This window comes from Gobius niger, assembly GCF_951799975.1.
Source record: "Gobius niger genome assembly, chromosome: 22".
Classification (NCBI taxonomy): Eukaryota; Metazoa; Chordata; class Actinopteri; order Gobiiformes; family Gobiidae; genus Gobius; species Gobius niger.
The window spans coordinates 14,123,052-14,143,266 of NC_136873.1; the positions used below are offsets into that span (position 1 = coordinate 14,123,052).

General features: G+C 42.7%; 1 protein-coding gene across 2 annotated transcripts in view; it reads left to right on the forward strand.

Moving 5' to 3' along the window:
• The first annotated feature begins 12,708 nt into the window (after window positions 1-12,708).
• Window positions 12,709-20,215, forward strand: part of ccn5 (cellular communication network factor 5) — an 11,348-nt gene continuing 3,841 nt past the window's right edge. For both annotated transcript variants that reach the window (XM_079580870.1, XM_079580869.1), the window contains exons 1-3: window positions 12,709-12,847; window positions 15,627-15,837; window positions 17,254-17,502. In XM_079580870.1, coding sequence (XP_079436996.1) covers window positions 12,797-12,847; window positions 15,627-15,837; window positions 17,254-17,502 — 511 coding nt within the window. In that variant the 5' untranslated portion in view covers window positions 12,709-12,796. The remainder of the gene's footprint in view (window positions 12,848-15,626; window positions 15,838-17,253; window positions 17,503-20,215) is intronic.

A 20,215-nucleotide genomic window follows, 5' to 3' on the forward strand; every position in this document is an offset into this window, starting at 1 on the left:
TAATTTAATAAAAAAAATAATAATAATAATTCATGTAATTTAAATTCCATGTCAACACATTCTAAATTACACAAAATAATCCCAACAATACAACTGTAAAACATGAGCTAAATACCGCTTTTCAGTCTTTCATCAGGCCCAAAGCGCTTTACAGCAAAGAACCAGTCGCCCGTTCACTCTCTCATTCATACACGCTGCCCATGCGATGCCCAATCCCGTCAGACCTTGGAAGCTAAGCAGGGAAGGGCCTGGTCGGCAGGGTTTGCCAGGTCTGGGCAGCCAAACCCGCCCAAAAATATCTGAAAACCATACGGCGCGGCTAGAATTTTCAATGTTGTTTACTAGCTAACAGAGCCCATGTGCTCCTGCGATGATGAGAAACCGCCCCTATTTCCCTCCCTTATTGAAAAAGCAGCTTGGATTTGCCTTCGAAATAGTGATTGTGATCAATTCAACATTGATTACGGCAAGGCAAAAAAAACGCGGACAGTTTTTTTCACCCGCGGAATGGCTTTAAAAACCGCCCAATTCCGCGGTTTAATGTGCACGCTGGAATACACATAACTGAAGGAAAAAACAGCACAGCGATTAAAAGTGTTACGAGAGAACAATGTTATGTTCACACCAAAGCTGAGGTCAGTCCCAAAACTTGTACCTGTTGACCCCGGTCTGGCCAGTGGAGACACTCGACCACATGGATACACCTGGCACCGGCCCGGGGTAGGAACTGCCAGTGGAAAAGACCTGTAAGGAAATGCCTTGAGCTGAAGGAAGCCTGGGAGTCCCATCTTAAAAAATGTTGATTTCATGGACTGTTTATGTTTTCGAATCGATGGATGGAGCAGGACAATGCACCTGCCGGACATTTCCCCTCCACACATCTCTATCATTTTCCAGAAATAGACGCTCATGGTGTGATTGCGAGACATTCGGTTGTTCATCATCGCATGTATCACCAGCGCTATACAGCGAAACTCCCGCCACACCTGTCTGCAGCTGTCACGGAGGAATCTACCTGCTCGGTCTGCGGTGAACTCTTTGGCACTGGCTGGATCTCGCCGCACGTCATCGGCTGATCTTTGCCCCCGGCGTGTTTACTCCCGTGACACAGCGGTGGGACTTTCACACCGTGGCACAGAATCCCAGGCATCCAGCTGTCAACCTCCGAAAAAAACACTGTGCACAGCTCGGGCGCAAGCTCTGCAACACCGCCGCTGTGCAATAAGGTTATGCAGCTCATGTGAAAGAATGATTTACTCCTGACAGGGCCCTAAAACGTCGATTTCTCTGACAATGCAACTATAAGAGATCAATATTTGTATGCCCGTGGAAGACGAATGGATGAAGTACAGGAGACTTAGCTGAGAGCAAAGGTTTGGAGCTCTCACCAAGAAAAGAAAATCCTCAAAGTTTACTGACATTGACCTTGTGGCATGAATTTTTGACTCCACAAAACAACAGCAGACGTAGTTTCTCAAGCTTTGCCGGGGTTTTTGGCCACATGGCAGAAAAAAAAACAAGCAAAGAAAGCAGCAAGCAGGTGAGAGTGCATCATTTATTACGAAATGTAGGTAGGAAGGAAGGAAGAAGGGCTTTATTTGCACAGCGTCTTTCGCGGACATTTCACAATAAACTGTGATCAGACGGCTACATGACGTCATTTAAACAGCATACGGTTGTCTAATGATGCATTTACTCAAAGCACAATGAAATGAGAGCGTAAACAAGTCGTTTATGTCCTGAATGTTAAAGGAACAGGCCACCGTTTTCCCATACTGAGATATGTTCTTACCTGAGCTTAGACGAGTTGATGCTGTCTGGTCTGTGTGCCCGTGGAAGAGCGTGAGCAGCTTCCAACTTCACCCACATTTGGAGCTATAGGAATACGCTGGGAGAGGCCAAATGCTAACAACATCTTTTGCCGCAGTAGCATTGTCGTAACAAGTCTGTTCAGCCTCATTGAACAAACTCCCCAGCAGCTTCCACGCTCCAGTTGCAAAGAGTTGGCAAAAAAACAAAGAATATTTGTGTAGTCTTTAGGTAGTTTCTCCAGTGTTTTGTTTTGAGAAGCTGCGTGCGAGTGAATGTGACCAATGAGGAGAACAAGTCCATTTACTGTTCTTTATGGTAAAACTCGTGACAGTGATTACACATCAAGGATATTAGGCAATTAGTTATGATATAAAATAAACTTAAAGGGGCTAGATGCAAGTTAGTCATTTTATGCTCACTACTGCCACCTCAGGCCTTATACGTAACTGCAGCTTCTATATTAAGCTCGTGCATGACGGCACTTTGGGCCCGAACACCTTTTTGAGTGACAGTGCAGGATTTTAGAGGCCGTTGTGGTGAACAGGTCTGGGCTCATTCTACACATTAGGACATTGCTGGAACATGTAGGGGATGAAAATACTTAGTTTTAACATTTTTAAACTCCTTATAGTCCCTTTAATACAATTTCTTCCTTTTCAAAGCATGACAGGAGTGGCTTAGCCTGACCACACTACAAAAAGTCAATATCAAGCATTGGCTTAAATGACTGGAATTGAGGAAATGTATCTTGTTTTGAGCGGTTTTCACTCATTTAGACACTTTTCCTGATCAGACCAAGTTTACTTTGCTTGTTTGAGGACATTTCAGACCAGCTCTAGGGTAAATCTCGCTTGAAATAAGAAAGTAAAATTGCCAATGAGATAAGACCAATTTTCTTTCCCCATTGGCAAAGAAAATGACCTGAAATAAGGACGAAATGTATCGAAACGAGTCAGAAAGTGAAATAATCTAGGACAAATGCCCAAGAACTTCTTAACTAGTCAAAACAACAAAAATTTGGATTATTATGCTGAAATTGAAATGTTTATACTGATCTAGTTAAATACTTTTTGCAGTGCAGCCCATTGACACCAGCCGTCCCTGGTCTAGTGGCAGAGAAAACCGGAGTGCCCAGAGGAAAGGCCCTGTCCGGCCTATAGCTTGAACTCTGAACCTTCTTGCCCGTGGGGCCCTGTTTGACAAGCTTGAAGCTTTTCCATTTTTCACAGTGTAGCATCAGATGGTTTATGAGCTGAATGATGAAACTGTGAAATAAAAGCACAATCACTTTCCACTGTGCCGCCCTAACGTGAGAATGTGTTAAAGGAAACATCATGCAACTTCCTTCCTTTTAATCATTTAAAAGCTTTAGACTCAACCTCTTCACTTGGGTGCCTTTCTACTTCTCAAATCTTTATTTCCTGGATTTTGTTGTGTCATCGATGAAACATGAAATCGTCCTTGCCATATTAAAAGTCATAATCCATCCCTGATCATGCTCTGTGCTCAAAAAAACAAATGAATGATGACTAACATTAAAACCTGGCTTAGTAAATCAGGTGTTGCTTTGGATTCACTTGCTTTTAAGCCTCAGTTATGGTGTCAAGTGTCCACTTTAAGAAAACTCCAGCAGATTACATAATGTCACCTGTTCACTTCTCACAGGGATATTGTAGGATTTGTGCCGTAATCCCGATAATGACCGTCCTCTGTGTTCAAAGCGCTCAGTGGAAGTCATGTCTCCGCTCAGATTTACAACACTTTCACTGGCGGATTACATCACGTCCAGCTCGGCGCGGCTGATACTTCCTCCCGGGGAAACACCTGGAGCTCGGAGAAAACTTCTGCTGCTTCAAATGTTCCATTCTGAGCCACGGGATCACTTTCAGACTGAGCAACCTCTCATTCGCTTTGGCAGGAGTTGCTGGGTAAATAAAACGTGGCTTTTAAGTGATGTTGCTAACCTGGGCCTGAATAGCATGGAGAGTGCGTGTTTGCAAAGGTACAAACGGTCATGGTACACGATGTCTGCGCAGCCTTTCCTGGAATCATGAATCATAATGAGAAGGATGACAAATAATAAGACAAGATTTTAGTCAGAGGACACCAGCCTCTCATCAGAGGAAGAAGCACATTTTCCTTAAGCGCATGTGACGGGTTTTTGTGCTGATCTTATCCCGGGGCGGACTGGGACTGAAAAACAGCCCTGGACTCTGACCAGCCCGGCCCAAATTAGCGTAATTGTGACACTTCCACAAATGTGACAAAAATTCAACCAAAAAGTGACAAAAATTCAACAAAAATGTGACAAAAACTCAACGAAAATGTGACAAAAATTCAACTAAAATGTGACAAAAATTCAACCAAAAATGTGACAAAAAATCAACAAAATGTGACAAAAATTCACCAAAAAGTGACAAAAATTCAGCAAAAATGTGACAAAAAATCAACAAAAAGTGACAAAAATTCAACCAAAAAGTGACAAAAATTCAACAAAAATGTGACAAAAATTCAACCAAGAAGTGTCAAAAATTCAACAAAAAGTGACAAAAATTCAATAAAAATGTGACAAAAACTCAACCAAAAAGTGACAAAAATTCAACAAAAATGTGACAAAAATTCAACGAAAATGTGACAAAAATTCAACAAAAATGTGACAAAAAATCTACAAAAATTTGACAAAAATTCAACCAAAAAGTGACAAAAATTCAACAACAACAACGCGAGGAGAAAGATCAGTTTTGTGGGTCTTAGCTTTCAAATGAGGTGTTACACAGACCTATATAATGGCCAAAGAGGACAGAATGCATTTGGTTCAGGCGGGTGGTAAGAGGTTAACATTAACCAGTGCATTTTCCCCAGTTCGGCTTTTTATTATTATTATTTTGACTGGTATCATCAGCAAAAAGAACGGGAAAGGTGGTCGTAGAAACAGAAGCAAAATCATTAATATAAATAATAAATAATAGTGGTCCCAAAACTGAACCTTGTGGCACACCAAGGTTTAAGTGCTACATCCCACTCACCTGCTCTTTCATCCAATCCACTTTCAGCAACACAAGCTTGGAATAAACAAGTCTCTACAGCACAGAGCTGGAAAGAACACATTGCATAATTTGAGTCTTTTAACATAGTGTTTTGATACAAACTTTGTAGTAAGTTACTAAAGCGAACTGCCTTAAACCACCCTGGCAATAAAAGTGTCTACCCCTTAGCTACACAATAAAACTCATGCAAGGCTAGAAAAGTCTTAAAGGATACTGGCACCGGACTGAAAATACCAGACAGTTTTTTATATCTATGTCTGTCTGGTCTGTGCCGTGGCCGTCCGACTGTGTCCCTTGAAGCCATTACGACATTATTCATGGAGGTTAAACCCACAAATGTTAAAAATTGTACAGTCTGAGTCACCTTTCAATCAGACAGAGTTTGGAGGAAATCCTCAAACCACAAATTGGCAGAAAGTGGACATTGTCTGGGTCTGATGAGGTCACAGCGCCAAAAGGAATAAGCTCAGAACACACTTATATTCATCATTACTTTCTGTGTTAGAGTCAGCGGTGTTGGCTGCTTTATGAAAAGAGTCAGATGTTTTTCCTTTCTGTTTTTTGGGTTAACAGAACAAGCAGCCAGTAGAGCAGGCGACACCAGTGAAAGTAAACAGCAGTAGCCTGTTTTCTTCCAATAAATCCCCCCAATGACTATATTACTTCTTATTTAGATACGTTTTTTCAGCGCCTGGCTTCTTTTAAACAAATTAATTGCCCTTTGAAATGGACAAATACAAGGCCGTGGGAACCCAGGGTGCTGAGGGCGCTGCAGCACCCCCCTGGTGGATAGTTTGTTAACTGCAGGCGATATCAACCCCTTAACTCCCACCTGAACCGAGCACATTTTCTCCAGCTTTACCCCCAGTCCAAAAGCTTCTGGAGAAAAGGTGTGAAAATAGCAACAAAATTGAGACGGAAACAATGACGAAAATGTGTAAAAAGTGAGAAAACATTGACGAAAAAGTGACAAAAAATGTACAAAAAATATGCAAAAAAAATGACAAAAATGGACAAAAATCTGACAAAAAAGTGAGACAAATTTTGACGAAAAATGGAGAAAAAATTGAAGAAAATGTGATAAGAATTTGACAAAAAAATGCAAATAATTAGATGAAAAAGTGACAAAAAATTTACAAAAAATGTACAAAAAAATGACAAAAATGGACAAAAATCTGACAAAAAAGTGAGAAAAATTTGACGAAAAATTGAGGAAAAAATGGACAAAAAATGGACAAAAAAATGTACAAAAAATGACAAAAATGGACAAAAATCTGACAAAACAGTGAGAAAATTTTGCCGAAAAACAGAAAAAATGGACGAAAAAGTGATAAGAATTTGACAAAAAAATGCGAATAATTTGATGAAAAAGTGACAAAAAAGTCACGACTGCCCAACAAAAGAAATGATGAAAAAAAATCTGATGTGAGGAAAAAGATCCATTTAGTTTTGTAGGTCTTTCAAATGAGGCGTTACACTGGCCTACAGGATTTGGGTAAAGCTGAACTGGAGAAAATGCTCTCGGTCCAGGCGGGAGTTAAGAGGTTAATAAACAGGATTTATGCACAGAAAAAGTATTTCGGGGGTAAATTTTGTCCCTCAGCGCCCCCTAACTAAAATATCTTCCCACGGCTCTGAACAAATACGATTCAGCTCCCAATATTGAGCCAAAAATCCCATCAACTTTTTTCATTTCAGGTGAAAAGCTTCTTCTTGGTCCCGGGTTCGATTCCCACCTGGACGGGGACCTTTCTGTGTGGAGTTTGCATGTTCTCCCTGTGTCTGTGTAGGTTTCCACCGAGTACCAGGGTTTCCCCTACCACTCAAAATATGTACTGTAGGTTCCCCTCTAGGGCCACGACTTCCCCAGAAAAGGATATTTTTAATCTTAGTGGGACTTTCCTGGTTAAATGGAAAAAAATGTGTGAAATTTAGCTAAAATTATAGAATGGCCAAAATAAACTAAAATTGACAACGGCACCAGAGAGAAAATATAACTTTTATTTGCTATATATCATGTTTCAATAAATTAATTTCTGTTTTTCATATGTTGTTAAAAGTTCAGTTGGTCCACAATTCATTGTTCAACTTGACTGCCACCGGGTCGGAGTCACCAATACACACTAATGGAATCACGAAGAAGAAGCTAGCAGGCTAACGGGCAAAGCTAACTGCGGGCTAGCGCCAGTTAAACAGTATTTACAGCCAAGTTTGAGTGAAAAAAAATATTTCCATTGTGTAATTGGATGTACAATATCCCTCTGTCCCTTTGTCTTTTCTGTCAGCTAGTATTTACTCTCATGGACAATTGATGAGTAAAAAAACACAACTTGCTACGACACCTGCAGTGTGCGCTCATGGCCTCTAGGGGCATGAGTTACTTAGTACTGCTTTAAGACACATGGCATGACTTTGGGGAGCTTTTTTGTTGCTCTTTTGTGGCAGTTTTTGTTGGGTTTTACGTTTTTTTTCGCTATTCAGATGCTGTTTACATTCGGGTAAAGTCGAAGGAGTGAATGAATTGCGCGTCCGTGGTTTATAGACGTCATATTGCATTAACCGTATCCACCAGGGCTCTTTTCATTGTGTCTGTGCTGTGGAAAGGCGCTCTTGGCTCGAGTTGGCTCTCGTCTTTAAGCACGGATTGATTTTGGCCTGTAGCTCACAGTGTTATGACTTAGCTGTTTCCTCTCGCGCTCAGGAATGAACGGAAATAGCCCGACGACGAAAGCATGTTTTTGCAGTTGGCGCTAATAAGCGTCTGAACAAACGTCTTAATCATCCCAGCGATTTCAGTTTGCTCCGATGTCTCTGACTCAGCCAGAAGCTCCTCGACGCTCACCTTCGGGACAGTGTGTTTTGGAAATAGAGTCAATAGAGTCTGTTCTGAAAGATTCATTTAGTGACTTATTCTCTATTTCTATACAGTGCCATTGTTTAGCTTTGTATTAAAACTTGTATCATGTGAACAGGAAATATTCCAACGAGAATCTAAACATGCTCTGGATACCAGGAGTAATTTGGCATCCGCACAGTAAAGGGAAGATTACTGCGCGGATTTCAAACTACTCCTGGTATTATTACGCCTTACAATATACACTGCTCACAAAAACTTAGGGCACACTCAAAAAACACATCCTAGATGTCAATCAGTTCGATTTTTCGGATGAACATCTTCATTCATAGTGTAGGGCAATGTGTTGAGAACAAAATAACATAAGAATGATAAATGGAAATCAAATTCTCAGCCCCTGGAGGTCTGGATCCAAAATTATAGTCAAAATCAAAGTGACAAATCAGGTCACTGGTTGATCCAAATTCTGTAAAAATTCCTCCAAACGAGTCTGTATCATCCTCAGTCGTGTGTGTGGCCTCCACGTGCCTGAATGCACTCCCTACAACGCCTGGACATGCTCCTGATGAGACCACGGATGTCCTCCTGAGGGATCTCCTCCCAGACCTGGATTAGAGCATCAGTCAGCTCCTGGACAGTCTGTGGTGCCACGTGGCGTTGATGGATGGACCGAGACATGATGTCCCAGATGTGCTCTATTGGATTTAAGTCTGGGGAACGGGCAGGCCAGTCCATAACATCAATACCTTCATAATGCAGGACCTGCTGACACACTCTTGCCACATGTGGCCTGGCATTATCAGGCATCAGAAGGAACCCAGGGCCCACAGCACCAGCATATGGTCTTACAATAGGTCTGAGGATCTCATCCCGGTCCCCAATGCCAGTCAGGGAACCTCTGGCCAGCACATGGAGGGCTGTGCGGGCCTCCAATGAAATGCCTCCCCAGACCATCACTGACCCACCACCAAACCGGTCATGCTGGATGATGTTGCAGCAGCAGAACGTTCTCCAGACTCTGTCACGTCTGTCACATGTGCTCAGGGTGAACCTGCTCTCATCCGTGAAGAGCACAGGGCACCATTGGCCAATCTGCCAATCGCTGTGTTCTCGGGCAAATGCCAATCGTGCTGCACGGTGTTGGGCAGTAAGTACCGGCCCAACTAGTGGACGTCGGGCCCTCACACCACCCTCATGGAGTCGGTTTCTGACCGTTTGAGGACCGACATGCACCTTTGTGGCCCTCTGGAGGTCATTTTGTAGGGCTCGGGCAGTGCTTCTCCTGTTTCTCCGTGCACAAATGAGCAGATAGCGGTCCTGCTGCTGGGTTGTTGACCTCGGTCGGGCCCCCCCCAGGTCTCCTGGTGGACTGGCCTGTCTCCTGGTATCTCCTCCATGCTCTGGACACTGCGCTGGGAGACACAGCAAACCTTCTGGATGAGCATCACTCCCTGAGCGACTTCTGTGGGTTGTAGATGCTCCTCATGATACCTCTAGTGGTGAGAACACTGGACAAATGCAAAAGTGTTCCAAAAATATGGTACAAAGGATGAAGACGGGGAAATGGTCTGTGGTCACCACCTGCAAAACCATTCCTCTTTTGGAGTAATCTTGCTAATTGCCTCTCATTTCCACCTGTGTCTGTTTAATTTCCACAACACCAAGTGAAACTGATTCACAATAAGCGTGGCTTCCTAACTGGACAGTCTGATATCCTAGAAATGTGACTGACTTGGAGTTACATGGTGTTTTTTGAGTGTGCCCTAAGTTTTTGTGAGCAGTGTATCCCCCTTTTATCCGCTTAGAAAATCCACATTGTTTAATTTTGTGTAATTATACTTTGTAGTGGAATACTTCACGTAACCATATTTAAATAGGGAAAACGTGGAAGAGCTTGGTAGCTTCTATCTTGACCTGTTTTGGAGCTATAGAGGAGAGAGGGAGAGGCTAAATGCTAACGCCGTCTGCGCTGTGTTTACGTGACTGAAGGCACGGGGGAAGATCAGACAGGTCCTAAAGAACTCGTCAAAGCTAAAGTAAGAACATATCTCAGTATGTAAAAACGGTGGCCTATTCCTTTAAGGCGGGGGTTAAGAGGTTAATTTGTTGTTAATTTGTTGTTTGCCATACATGACATTGTAGATAGAACTTCTTTATGCCACATTAACAGAACAGACCAAAAAAAAACAAGTCCAGGAACAACAACTTTTTGGCGTGAAAACTGAAACATGAGCCGCTGAACTACAAGAATCAAAGTTGTTTAGAACATCCAATTATTCATTTAATCATCTGCAAGTCTCCAACTCTACAAATGTTCCCCACGTCACCACAGATTTGATCGAGGCTGCATTTTTCCCCCTCTCTCCTGAACTCGGTGTGTGTTACGCTGACATACCTCCGCAGTCTTTCCAGTCTGTGTCATTCTTGGAGAGCGGCACGGCACAGCGAGGGAGGCAACACAAGCAGCCCTCAGTTTAACGGAGGCTTGTTCCTGCCCCGGGCCACCTGCAGCCCACCTGACAGCCATAGGACGTGCATTCTTTCCCCCTCCTCCCGTCTTCATGTCCGTTTACGTCTATTTTTAAGCAGATTCTCCAGCGCCCACCCGGAGAGGCTGGAATCTGCGGCTTTTTCGGATTCAGCGGCCGACACATGTGCGATGCACTCATTGTTTTGTGCCACAGATGCATTTCTCTGTTATGTCTGAAGAGTTCACGAAGGCAGAAGATGTAAACGTGACCTGCTTACGTGATCTATTGTCGACGCTGCTGCAAATCATAGCAAACCTTTTGTCCGAACGGCGCATTAAAAGTGACATTGTGATTTATGATGCACCTGAAACCATTTTGACAACATATATTATATTTGACACATTGTCGAGATTTAGTAAAAAAAAAAACGTTTCAATTTTAGTCTAGTTTTAGTCGACTAAAATTGCATGTCAATTTAGTCGGCTAAAATTAGGACTAATTTAGTCGACTTTGCATTTATAATATTCATTATAATCATGTTTAATCAAGGTCCTCGACTTAAAAGCAGTACTAAGTAACGTGTTTACCTTAATAAATCCTCTCCGTAGTCCCTGTGGGGGTAATACAAGTGTTTATGGGATGATTGGAGGGTCTTTCATCGCCCCCCTGGTGTCTAAGGCCAGAAAACCATGTTTGCAACTTGACTGCCACCGGGTCGGCGTCACCAATACACACTAGTGGAATCACGAAGAAGAAGCTAACATGCTAACGTCACTTTAAACAGTATTTACAGCCAAGTTTGAGTGAAAAAAAATATTTCCATTGTATAATTGGATGTACAATATCCCTCTCTCCCTTCGCCTTTCCTGTCAGCGTAGTATTTACTCTCCGAGACAATTAATGAGTTAAAAAATCGTAACTTGCTACTACACCTGCAGTTGCGCTTATGGCCTCTAGGGGGAAGAGTTAGTACTGCTTTAATGGAGCTGCTCCACATGAATAAAGCTCAGAGCTGCTCCTTTGGCAGTGAAAATAAATGATATGAGGCCTTTTCAGACGGTCAATAGAAGTTTGGATGATTTTAGTCTCTCCCTTTTATTTTTATTTAGTCTTATTTTAGTCGACTAAAATATCTGGACATTTTAGTCATAGTTTTAGTCTCATGAGAAACGTTTAATTTCGTTTTAGTCCAATTTTAGTCGTCAATAACATCACTTTGACTGAAATTAAGACTAAATATTTTAGTCGACGAAATTAACACTGCCTGAAACATAAACCTATAGGAGTAAATCATAATGGGTCAGCTCAAGACTCGCCTTCTGCCTGTTTGTGTCGTGTTGAGATTAGCCCTGCTGCTTTTCTCCATTTCAACATGTTTCACTTCACACGTTTGCCAGCAGAGGGCGACAGACCAAGACTTCCCCCGCTCACTTCCGTCAATAGTCTTTAGGAGTTACTGCGCGGACGTTGTGCTCCTCGTATCATTACGCCTCACAATATAGTCCCCCTTTATATCTGCTTATAAAATCGACATGTTACATTTCTGTGTAAATATACTTCGCATGAAAACACTTCACGTAACTTTATTTAAATAGGGAACACGTGGAAGAGCTTGGTAGCTTCTATCGTGAGCTTTTTTGGAGCTATGTGACATGTGGGAGAGGCTGCGTATGTGCTCCGCTTGCGTGACAGAGCGCACGGACAAAGACCAGACGGGGATATATTAACTCGACTAAGGTTAGGTAAGAGCATATCTCAGTATGTAAAAACTGTGGCCTATTCCTTTAATATAAATGATAAATAATAACGGTCCCAAAATTGAACCTTGTGGCACACCATACTCCACGGAATTCCTTTTAGATTCATGTTTTTTTTTTTATACTGGGCTTTACCCAAATCTAAAAGCTTCTCGACTGGAGATCAACAATGTGACGCCTCATTTGAAAGCTAAGACCTACAAAAGGGATGGAAACTTTTCGTCACGTCGCCACATTTTGGTCATATTTTTGTTGTTTTTTAATGATTTTTTCTATAATTTTTGTGCTTTTCTTACGTTTTTGTAGTTTTTTTGTCCGTGTTTTTCTCATGTTTTTGTCGACTTTTCATCCTCTTTTTGTCGCTATTTTGATGCTTTTCCTTTTAGCTTTTAGACTCAAGCTACTTTGATATGGAGGAAAAGCACAATGGGTAAAGAAGCTAAAAACATTGGGGAAGCTTCCACAAAAATGCCACAAAACCCACACATCTCACAAACTTTCATTCTCTGATGTTTTGGAGTTTCTTAATCGGATTCGCCGTATCACAAAGCAGTGGCACTAAGGAGCAAAGTCCGTGAGGATGTTATGTTTGGAGAGAGAGAGGGAGTGGGAGTGGATGAAGGGCGGGAGGCGGAGGTGGGGGGGGGTGTGTCTGTGTCTGGAAGTGTGGAAGAATGTGAACCATGTGTGATGCCGCCGCTTGCGCTGGATGTTTACTCGCAGTGACATCACGGGCTGGACTTTATAAATGTCCCGGCCGGTGGGGGGAACGAGCCGAGGGCGGAACGCGGGACGGAGACAGAGGCCGACACTACAGGAGCGTACAGGACATACAGGAGCTGAGACCGGAGCCCGATGGAGGGAGCGCTGTGTGGCTGCGTCCTGCTGCTGTGTCTCACTGCACAGGTGAGTCCCTGTCCTTTTCATTTCACTGGAGAGGCCTTTGTTTTTGAGAGTTGTAAAGGGAGCAGGGGCGGGAAAGATCAGGCATGAGCAGGGCTGTGTTTATGCAGGGCTTACAGGGGCAAAGCTCAGGGGCCCAGCTGGGTGAGGGGCCCCTGGGCAAAAGGAGAAAAGGACAGAGTTCCCTCTCTCTTTGCTGACTCCCTTAATCAGCTGACTTTGTACCCGAGACTAAACCAGGTCTGAACCAGGAATAAACCTGGACTAAACCAAGACAAAACCAGGACTAAACCAGATTTAAACCTGGACTAAACCAAGACAAAACCAGGACTAAACCAAGACTAAACTAAGACAAAACCAGGACTAAACCAAGACTAAACTAAGACAAAACCAGGACTAAACCAGATTTAAAACAGATTTAAACCAGGACTAAACCAAGACAAAACCAGGACTAAACCAGATTTAAACCAGGTCTAAACCAGATTTAAACCAGGACTAAACCAAGACTAAACCAAGACAAAACCAGGACTAAACCAGATTTAAACCAGGTCTAAACCAGGACTAAACCAAGACTAAACCAGGACTAAACCAAGACAAAACCAGGACTAAACCAGATTTAAACCAGGTCTAAACCAGATTTAAACCAGGACTAAACCAAGACTAAACCAGGAATAAACCAAGACTAAACCAAGACAAAACCAGGACTAAACCAGATTTAAACCAGGTCTAAACCAGATTTAAACCAGGACTAAACCAGGAATTAACCAAGACTAAACCAATACTAAACCAAGACTAAACTAGGTCTAAACCAGATTTAAACCAGGACTAAACCAGATTTAAACCAGGACTAAACCAGATTTAAACCAGGACTAAACCAAGACTAAACCAGGACTAAACCAAGACTTAACCAGGACTAAACCAGGACTAAACCAGGAATTAACCTGGACTAAACCAAGACTAAACCAGGTCCAAACAAGATTTAAACCAGGACTAAACCAGGTCTAAACCAGATTTAAACCAGGACTAAACCAGGAATTAACCAAGACTAAACCAAGACTTAATCAGGACTAAACCAGGTCTAAACCAGATTTAAACCAGGACTAAACCAGGTCTAAACCAGATTTAAACCAGGACTAAACCAGGTCTAAACCAGATTTAAACCAGGACTAAACCAGGAATTAACCTGGACTAAACCAAGACTAAACCAGGTCTAAACCAGATTTAAACCAGGACTAAACCAGGAATTAACCTGGACTAAACCAAGACTAAACCAGGTCTAAACCTGGACTAAACCAAGACTAAACCAAGATTAAACCAAGACTAGACCAGGTCTAAACGAGTTCTAAACACGGTTTGCGCCATTTTCATGGAGTTGACACTGTACAGTACCTATTGGTCTGTTAAAATGCACCAAATTGCGCCATTGTAATAACATTAAGATCTCTGTGGGAGGACCCCCAGACCCCCCTTTTAAATGTATCCCCCCACCAGTCTGGCAGGAGCAAAGGTTCTTCCACGAGGGCCACGGAGCTCAAATTGGGGTCACTATGTTAAAAAAACAACTGAACCGCTCTTTGTCTGACCCGTCACCTTGGACCTTAGCTTATAGCTAATTCAAAAACTAAACAAGATCTAAAATCCACACTGAAAATAAGTCTTTGCAACTATCAACAAAATAAAGCCATAAATGTAAACCTGGCCCTGTCCATTATTTAGATTTCATTCTAGAAGAAGAGAGGCAGGGGCTCGCTGGATCACCGTGGTCGGATAGTAGATGCTAGAAGAAAGCAAATACAAATCAGGTGCTCTTCAAGCTTGTAGGGCCAGGCATACTCAATAGTGAAAGGCTATCTCTATCACTATTTAGATATCACTGTTGAAAATATAGAGAGTCTTCGGGTGCTGGGGAAGGCTTTGTGCAGGGGTCACGCTCTCCCATCATCAATAAAAGATCTTAATGAAAAAATAATGCAACAATGGATCTTTTGACATTACAGAAACTTATTGCAACAACGCCACAGCGAATTGTGCTGCAATCAAAGCAAAAGGCGTCCAACTAAATATTATCTATGATCTTTTTGTGACCTTATTTAATTTTGGGTCAGCCAGGGCATAGATAGATTTATGTTGGGATCGATCTCACAAACTCGTGGTCGTGAACCCGCCGCTCTACCTATGGAGCTAAACGAGCAGAGCATTAGACCACCGGCGCACATACATGAAGGTTTGTAGAAAAAACGAGTAGCGCCTTTACAGGTTAGGCTATATTTATTGAATCCTTATGTAATTGGGGCAAATTCGCCTGGGTGCCCAAAGATTTGAGTGGGTGCTCCAGCCCTCGGCACCCACGGGATCGGCACCTATGAGCCAGTGTATCAGATTTACAGCTCTATTACTGTACTTGCTTTTGCTACTTAGCACCTGTCTTGATAAATTGTTACTATTAACCTCTAGAGGCCCACCTGAAGCCACATTTGAGCACATTTTGTCCGGTTTGGCTTTACCCAAATCTAAAAGCTTCTTGAAAAAAAAAAATTGTGACGAAATTGAGACAAAAACGCAACAAAAAAGGAAACAAATAATAGCAGTAAAGTGACAAAATTTGATCTGTTTGAATGAGTTTTGTAGGTCTTGGCTTTCAAATGAGGTGTTACACTGGCCTTTAGGCTGTCAGCTTTTAGATTTGGGTAAAGCTGGAGAAAATGCACTTGGTTGAGGCAGGGATTAAGAGGTTCCAATGCAAAGTCCGTTCCCTCTGAGTAATCTACTGTGTCATCTTCAGGTGCTGTGCCAGGTGTGTCCGAAGCCCTGCCGGTGCCCCCCCGAGATCCCCCGATGCCGAGCGGGGGCGCCCCTGGTGTGGGACGGGTGCGGCTGCTGTCAGGTGTGTGCACGTGAGAGGGGCGAGGCGTGCACGGAGCGGACGCCCTGTGGCCGAGGGCTGCGGTGCGACCACAGCGCCGGTCTGCCCGAGGAGCCGGGGCAGTGCGTCGGTCAGTGAGTCTCTGCGGACACAAAACCAATCCAGAACCGGTTGTTTTTGTAAAGCACGATGTCCAGACACAATACTGTATTTGTGTTGAGAACTTTCGGCTTTTACTCCACTACATTTGAAAGATAAATGATGTTTTCTAGTCCACTGCATTTCTATTAAAGCAATTCGTACCTGTCTGGTCTTCACGTGTGCCCTCAGTCACGTAAACACAGCACAGACAGCGTTAGCATTTAGCCTCCTCTCCTCTATAGCTCCAAACCGGCCGGGTCTCTGACAGTGGCCGGGTTTGCGGCTGGTGGAGGCAAATTAAAGCCGGTCTCTAAAACAGGCCGGGCTTTTATTAGGATCTATAGCGGTAGAAATATTCCCCATGTTAGGAATTTGTCTCATACTGGTGTAAATGAAAACTCACGTGCAGGAAGTAAACAAACGGGAACCGATCCGAGCGTAACTTTGACACAGATTTAGCCACTTTTCAAACCTCCAGAGACTATTTGTAGAAACAGGGCAAACAATAAATGTTGTGTGATCCTCCAGGGTTTTAATAAAGTCTCCATCGCGTCTTCAAAGCACGTCCAGCTGCTCCGTGTGCAGGTCAGTCCCACGCCTCAAAATAACTCCTCCCATCAGCGCGAGCGTCTCGTCTTCTCTCGGGTCAGTCTCATGATCGATCACAAACACAAACGCTCCGTCTAAACTCGCCTTTTACACAAGATAACAACAAATAATCCGGTCCGCGGTAAAAACGAAACAGAAACCTGCAGTGACACTGATGTCAAAGCTCCGCTAACAGCAACGAAACACTTCCTGTTGTCCCGACAAAATAAAAGGCGTCAATGTTCCAGCTGCTGGGAGAGGGTTTGAAATGTTAATTAATAAATTAACCTAATATTTTAGGTGCAAATGGACACAAATCTCGTTTTTCTTCATTTTCCTGGTCGTCCGTTTTGCTCAAATAGAAATAAAGGCCTGTCTCTAATTGTGGCCTGGTTCCAATAAAGGCCTGGTCCTAGATGCCCTTGAGTAAATAAAGGCCACGGCCTATATTAGAGAATTTACGGTAGTTTTAGAAACTAGAAGGTCTTGGATTATAGGCTGTAAACTCTCCTGTCAACACGCTTTGAGATTTGAATATGCATAATAAGCCACAATTAAATACATAACTGAGAAAATGAAATGACTCTCGTGGTTGAAATTGAGTTCAGTCAAGTATTGCTCAAGCTGAACTCTGTGTATGCTCATTGGGCGAAGCTGTTTACACACACACTACATATAATCACTGTAATCACGACTGCCTGGAGACGTGTTTTCCACAGAGACCTGTTTCCTCTGAACAGTCCCTCCTGTGTCCTCTCCCCTTTTACTTTTCCACATAATAATCTAACTCTGAGCGTGACCCGTGTGTGTGTCGTAGGTGAGGAGGAGCTGGGCTGTGAGCTGAACGGCGTCTCGTACTCAGAGGGCCAGGCGTTCCGTCCCTCCTGCGACACGCTCTGTCGCTGTCGGGCCGGGGGCGTCAGCTGCGTGCCCGCCTGCCCGCTCACCGCCCGTCTGCCCGCCCCGGACTGCCCCAGCCCCCAGTTCGTGCGCCTGCCCGGGAAGTGCTGCCGAGAGTGGGTCTGCGAGAGCCTGGAGAACACGGTCATTCAAGACGCCATCACAGGTAGATATGAGGCAGAATGTGCTAATCTCTCATTGACTTTTTAGTGATTGAACTGTTACTATGACGCTTGGTCCGACAACTCGCAGACCTGCAATGCAAAACAATGGGACAAACCAGCAATGAGCACTTTATTTTTACTGCTAACCACCGAAAACCAGAGCCGTGGGCAGATATTTTAGTTAGGGGGCGCTGAGGGACAAAATTTACCCCCAAAATACTTTTTCTGTGCATAAATCCTATTTATTAACCTCTTAACTCCCGCCTGAACCGAGAGCATTTTCTCCAGTTCAGCTTTACCCAAATCCTGTAGGCCAGTGTAACACCTCATTTGAAAGACGTACAAAACTGAATTGATCTTTTTCCTCACATCAGATTTTTTTTCATCACTTTTTTTGTTGGGCAGTCGTCTCATTTTTGTCAAATTTTCGTGACTTTTTTGTCACTTTTTCATCAAATTATTTGCATTTGACGAAATCTTTGACGAAAAATTGGACGAAAAAGTGACAAAAAATCACGATTTTTTTTTCTCAATTTTTCATCAAATTTTTGTTAATTTTCTGTCACTTTTTCATCAAATTATTCGCATTTTTTGGTCAAATTCTTATCACTTTTTCGTCCATTTTTTCTCAATTTTTTGTCACTTTTTCGTCAATGTTTTCTCATTTTTCTCACATTTTCATCCTTGTTTTCGTCTCAGTTTTGTTGCTATTTTCACACCTTTTTTCCCAGAAGCTTTTGGACTGGGGTAAAGCTGGAGAAAATGTGCTCGGTTCAGGTGGGAGTTAAGGGGTTAATATTGCCTGCAGTTCACAAACTATCCACCAGGGGGTGCTGCAGCGCCCTCAGCACCCTGGGTTCCCACGGCCTTGCCAAAAACCCTACCAGACAAAGAAGAAGAAGCAAAATGGTGAAGCATCTGCCTATGGAGGATGTAAATCGGACACTAGGGACCACAGGAGAGAGTCTGGGGGAGTTCAGTTATTTTTCAGTTAAAACACAACAATGAACACTGCCTACAATGGATCAACTAAAGGCTAAGGCCTACCCGCTAGGCTAACATCATAGCATGCTAACAGTCACATAAGGTTGCACAACTGGCACTGGAGCTGTAACTGCGGCAGTGACCTTTTACAACCCTACAGTCTCACGTGTTTTGTTTCCCTTTATGATAAAAGCACTGTGAATTCTGTCACGGTTCTAATGATAACTGGCTGCAGCTGATTGTCATTGTGGCACCTGTAGGTTTAGCTAGCGTTGGCTAACTTTAGCGCACCGGAGACATTTTTGTATCATTAGCAATACTAAAAAAGTAAGAGGGTGCTTCCCGGGCAGTCGTTGTCCTTTATCCTCCGTTGGATAGTTTTGTTTTGTTTTTTGTGGGGGTGGCTATCTGTAGTTTCCAACACAAAAGACCGCAAGTGTTGCTCTATAGACATCATTTCAAATTATAGAAAGTAAAAAATCAATGATGAGGTGCCCAAAAATAAGCGTTGGGGAGAAAACTTTGAAATTTGAGTTAGTTACAGAAAACTGAATACTGGCCTTAAAATGTATTTTGTGATGTATTCCGTTACTCCAGTCAAAGTACTGTATTCTGGATGCTAATACTAATAATAATAATAATACTTTTTTGCTGTGATTTTTCATGCATAAAAGCGGCGCATGACTTGTTACTCAGCTACTAAGAAGTTATTTACCACCTATTCTGAATTGAAAATAAATAAAATCATAATTAAATAACAATAATAACAAAAAATAATAATAATAAATAAATATAAATAAATTAAAATAATAATAATAAATGATACTAATAAAATAATAATAAAAATAATAATAATAATAATAAAAAAAATAATAATAATAATAATAATAAAAATAATAATAATAATAATAAAAAATAATAATAATAATAATAATAATAATAATAATAATAATAATAATAATAATAATAATAATAATAATTATAATAATTATAATAATAATAATAATAATGATGATGATGGACCCTCCAGTAAAAAATTTGAAAACATCAGTCTATTAAGAAAAAAAGGGAGACGTCACCATGGCTTTCCTTTTTGGGGCCCCTCCGGTCTGGTGGGGCCCCGAGCTGTCGCCTGTTGTTTGTGTCGCCAAGCTCCACCCCTGAGCACCTGCCCCGGTCCGAGAGAGGGGACATTCTGTTCATGTAAACAACCAATTACAGCCGTTTATGCCACAAACACACACTTTTCCGCTCCGTGACCGGGCTTTTTGCAGCTGCTGAGTCATTTAGGCGCGAGACGTCAAAACAGACATTTTCCCGCTAGCCGTTTCCTCACCGCCCTCACGTTTGTGTCTGTGCTGCCCCGTGTGTTTGGGCTTCGTCACCCCTGCGGCGGTGCCTGGACGTTTTACTGCGGCGTTAAACCGGGTGTGTCTGACCAAAAGGAACAGCCAGGGTCCCAATATAGCCCCCCCAAAATCAGAATGTATTTCCAGCTCCGCTCTCGGGTTTATTAGACCACAGCTATGTCTCGGGCCGTCACAATGGGACCGACAGACGCACAGGCCACAATCCACGCCATTGGTTTCAGTCTATAGCGAGAAAATTACGGAAAGTTGTTTCACATCTGGAAATATGTCCTGGGCTGGATGCAGATCATTTACACTAGTGATACATCCATTATCTTCAAGTCAATATGCCTGTATCAATATTTTAGTAGAAAACGATTCC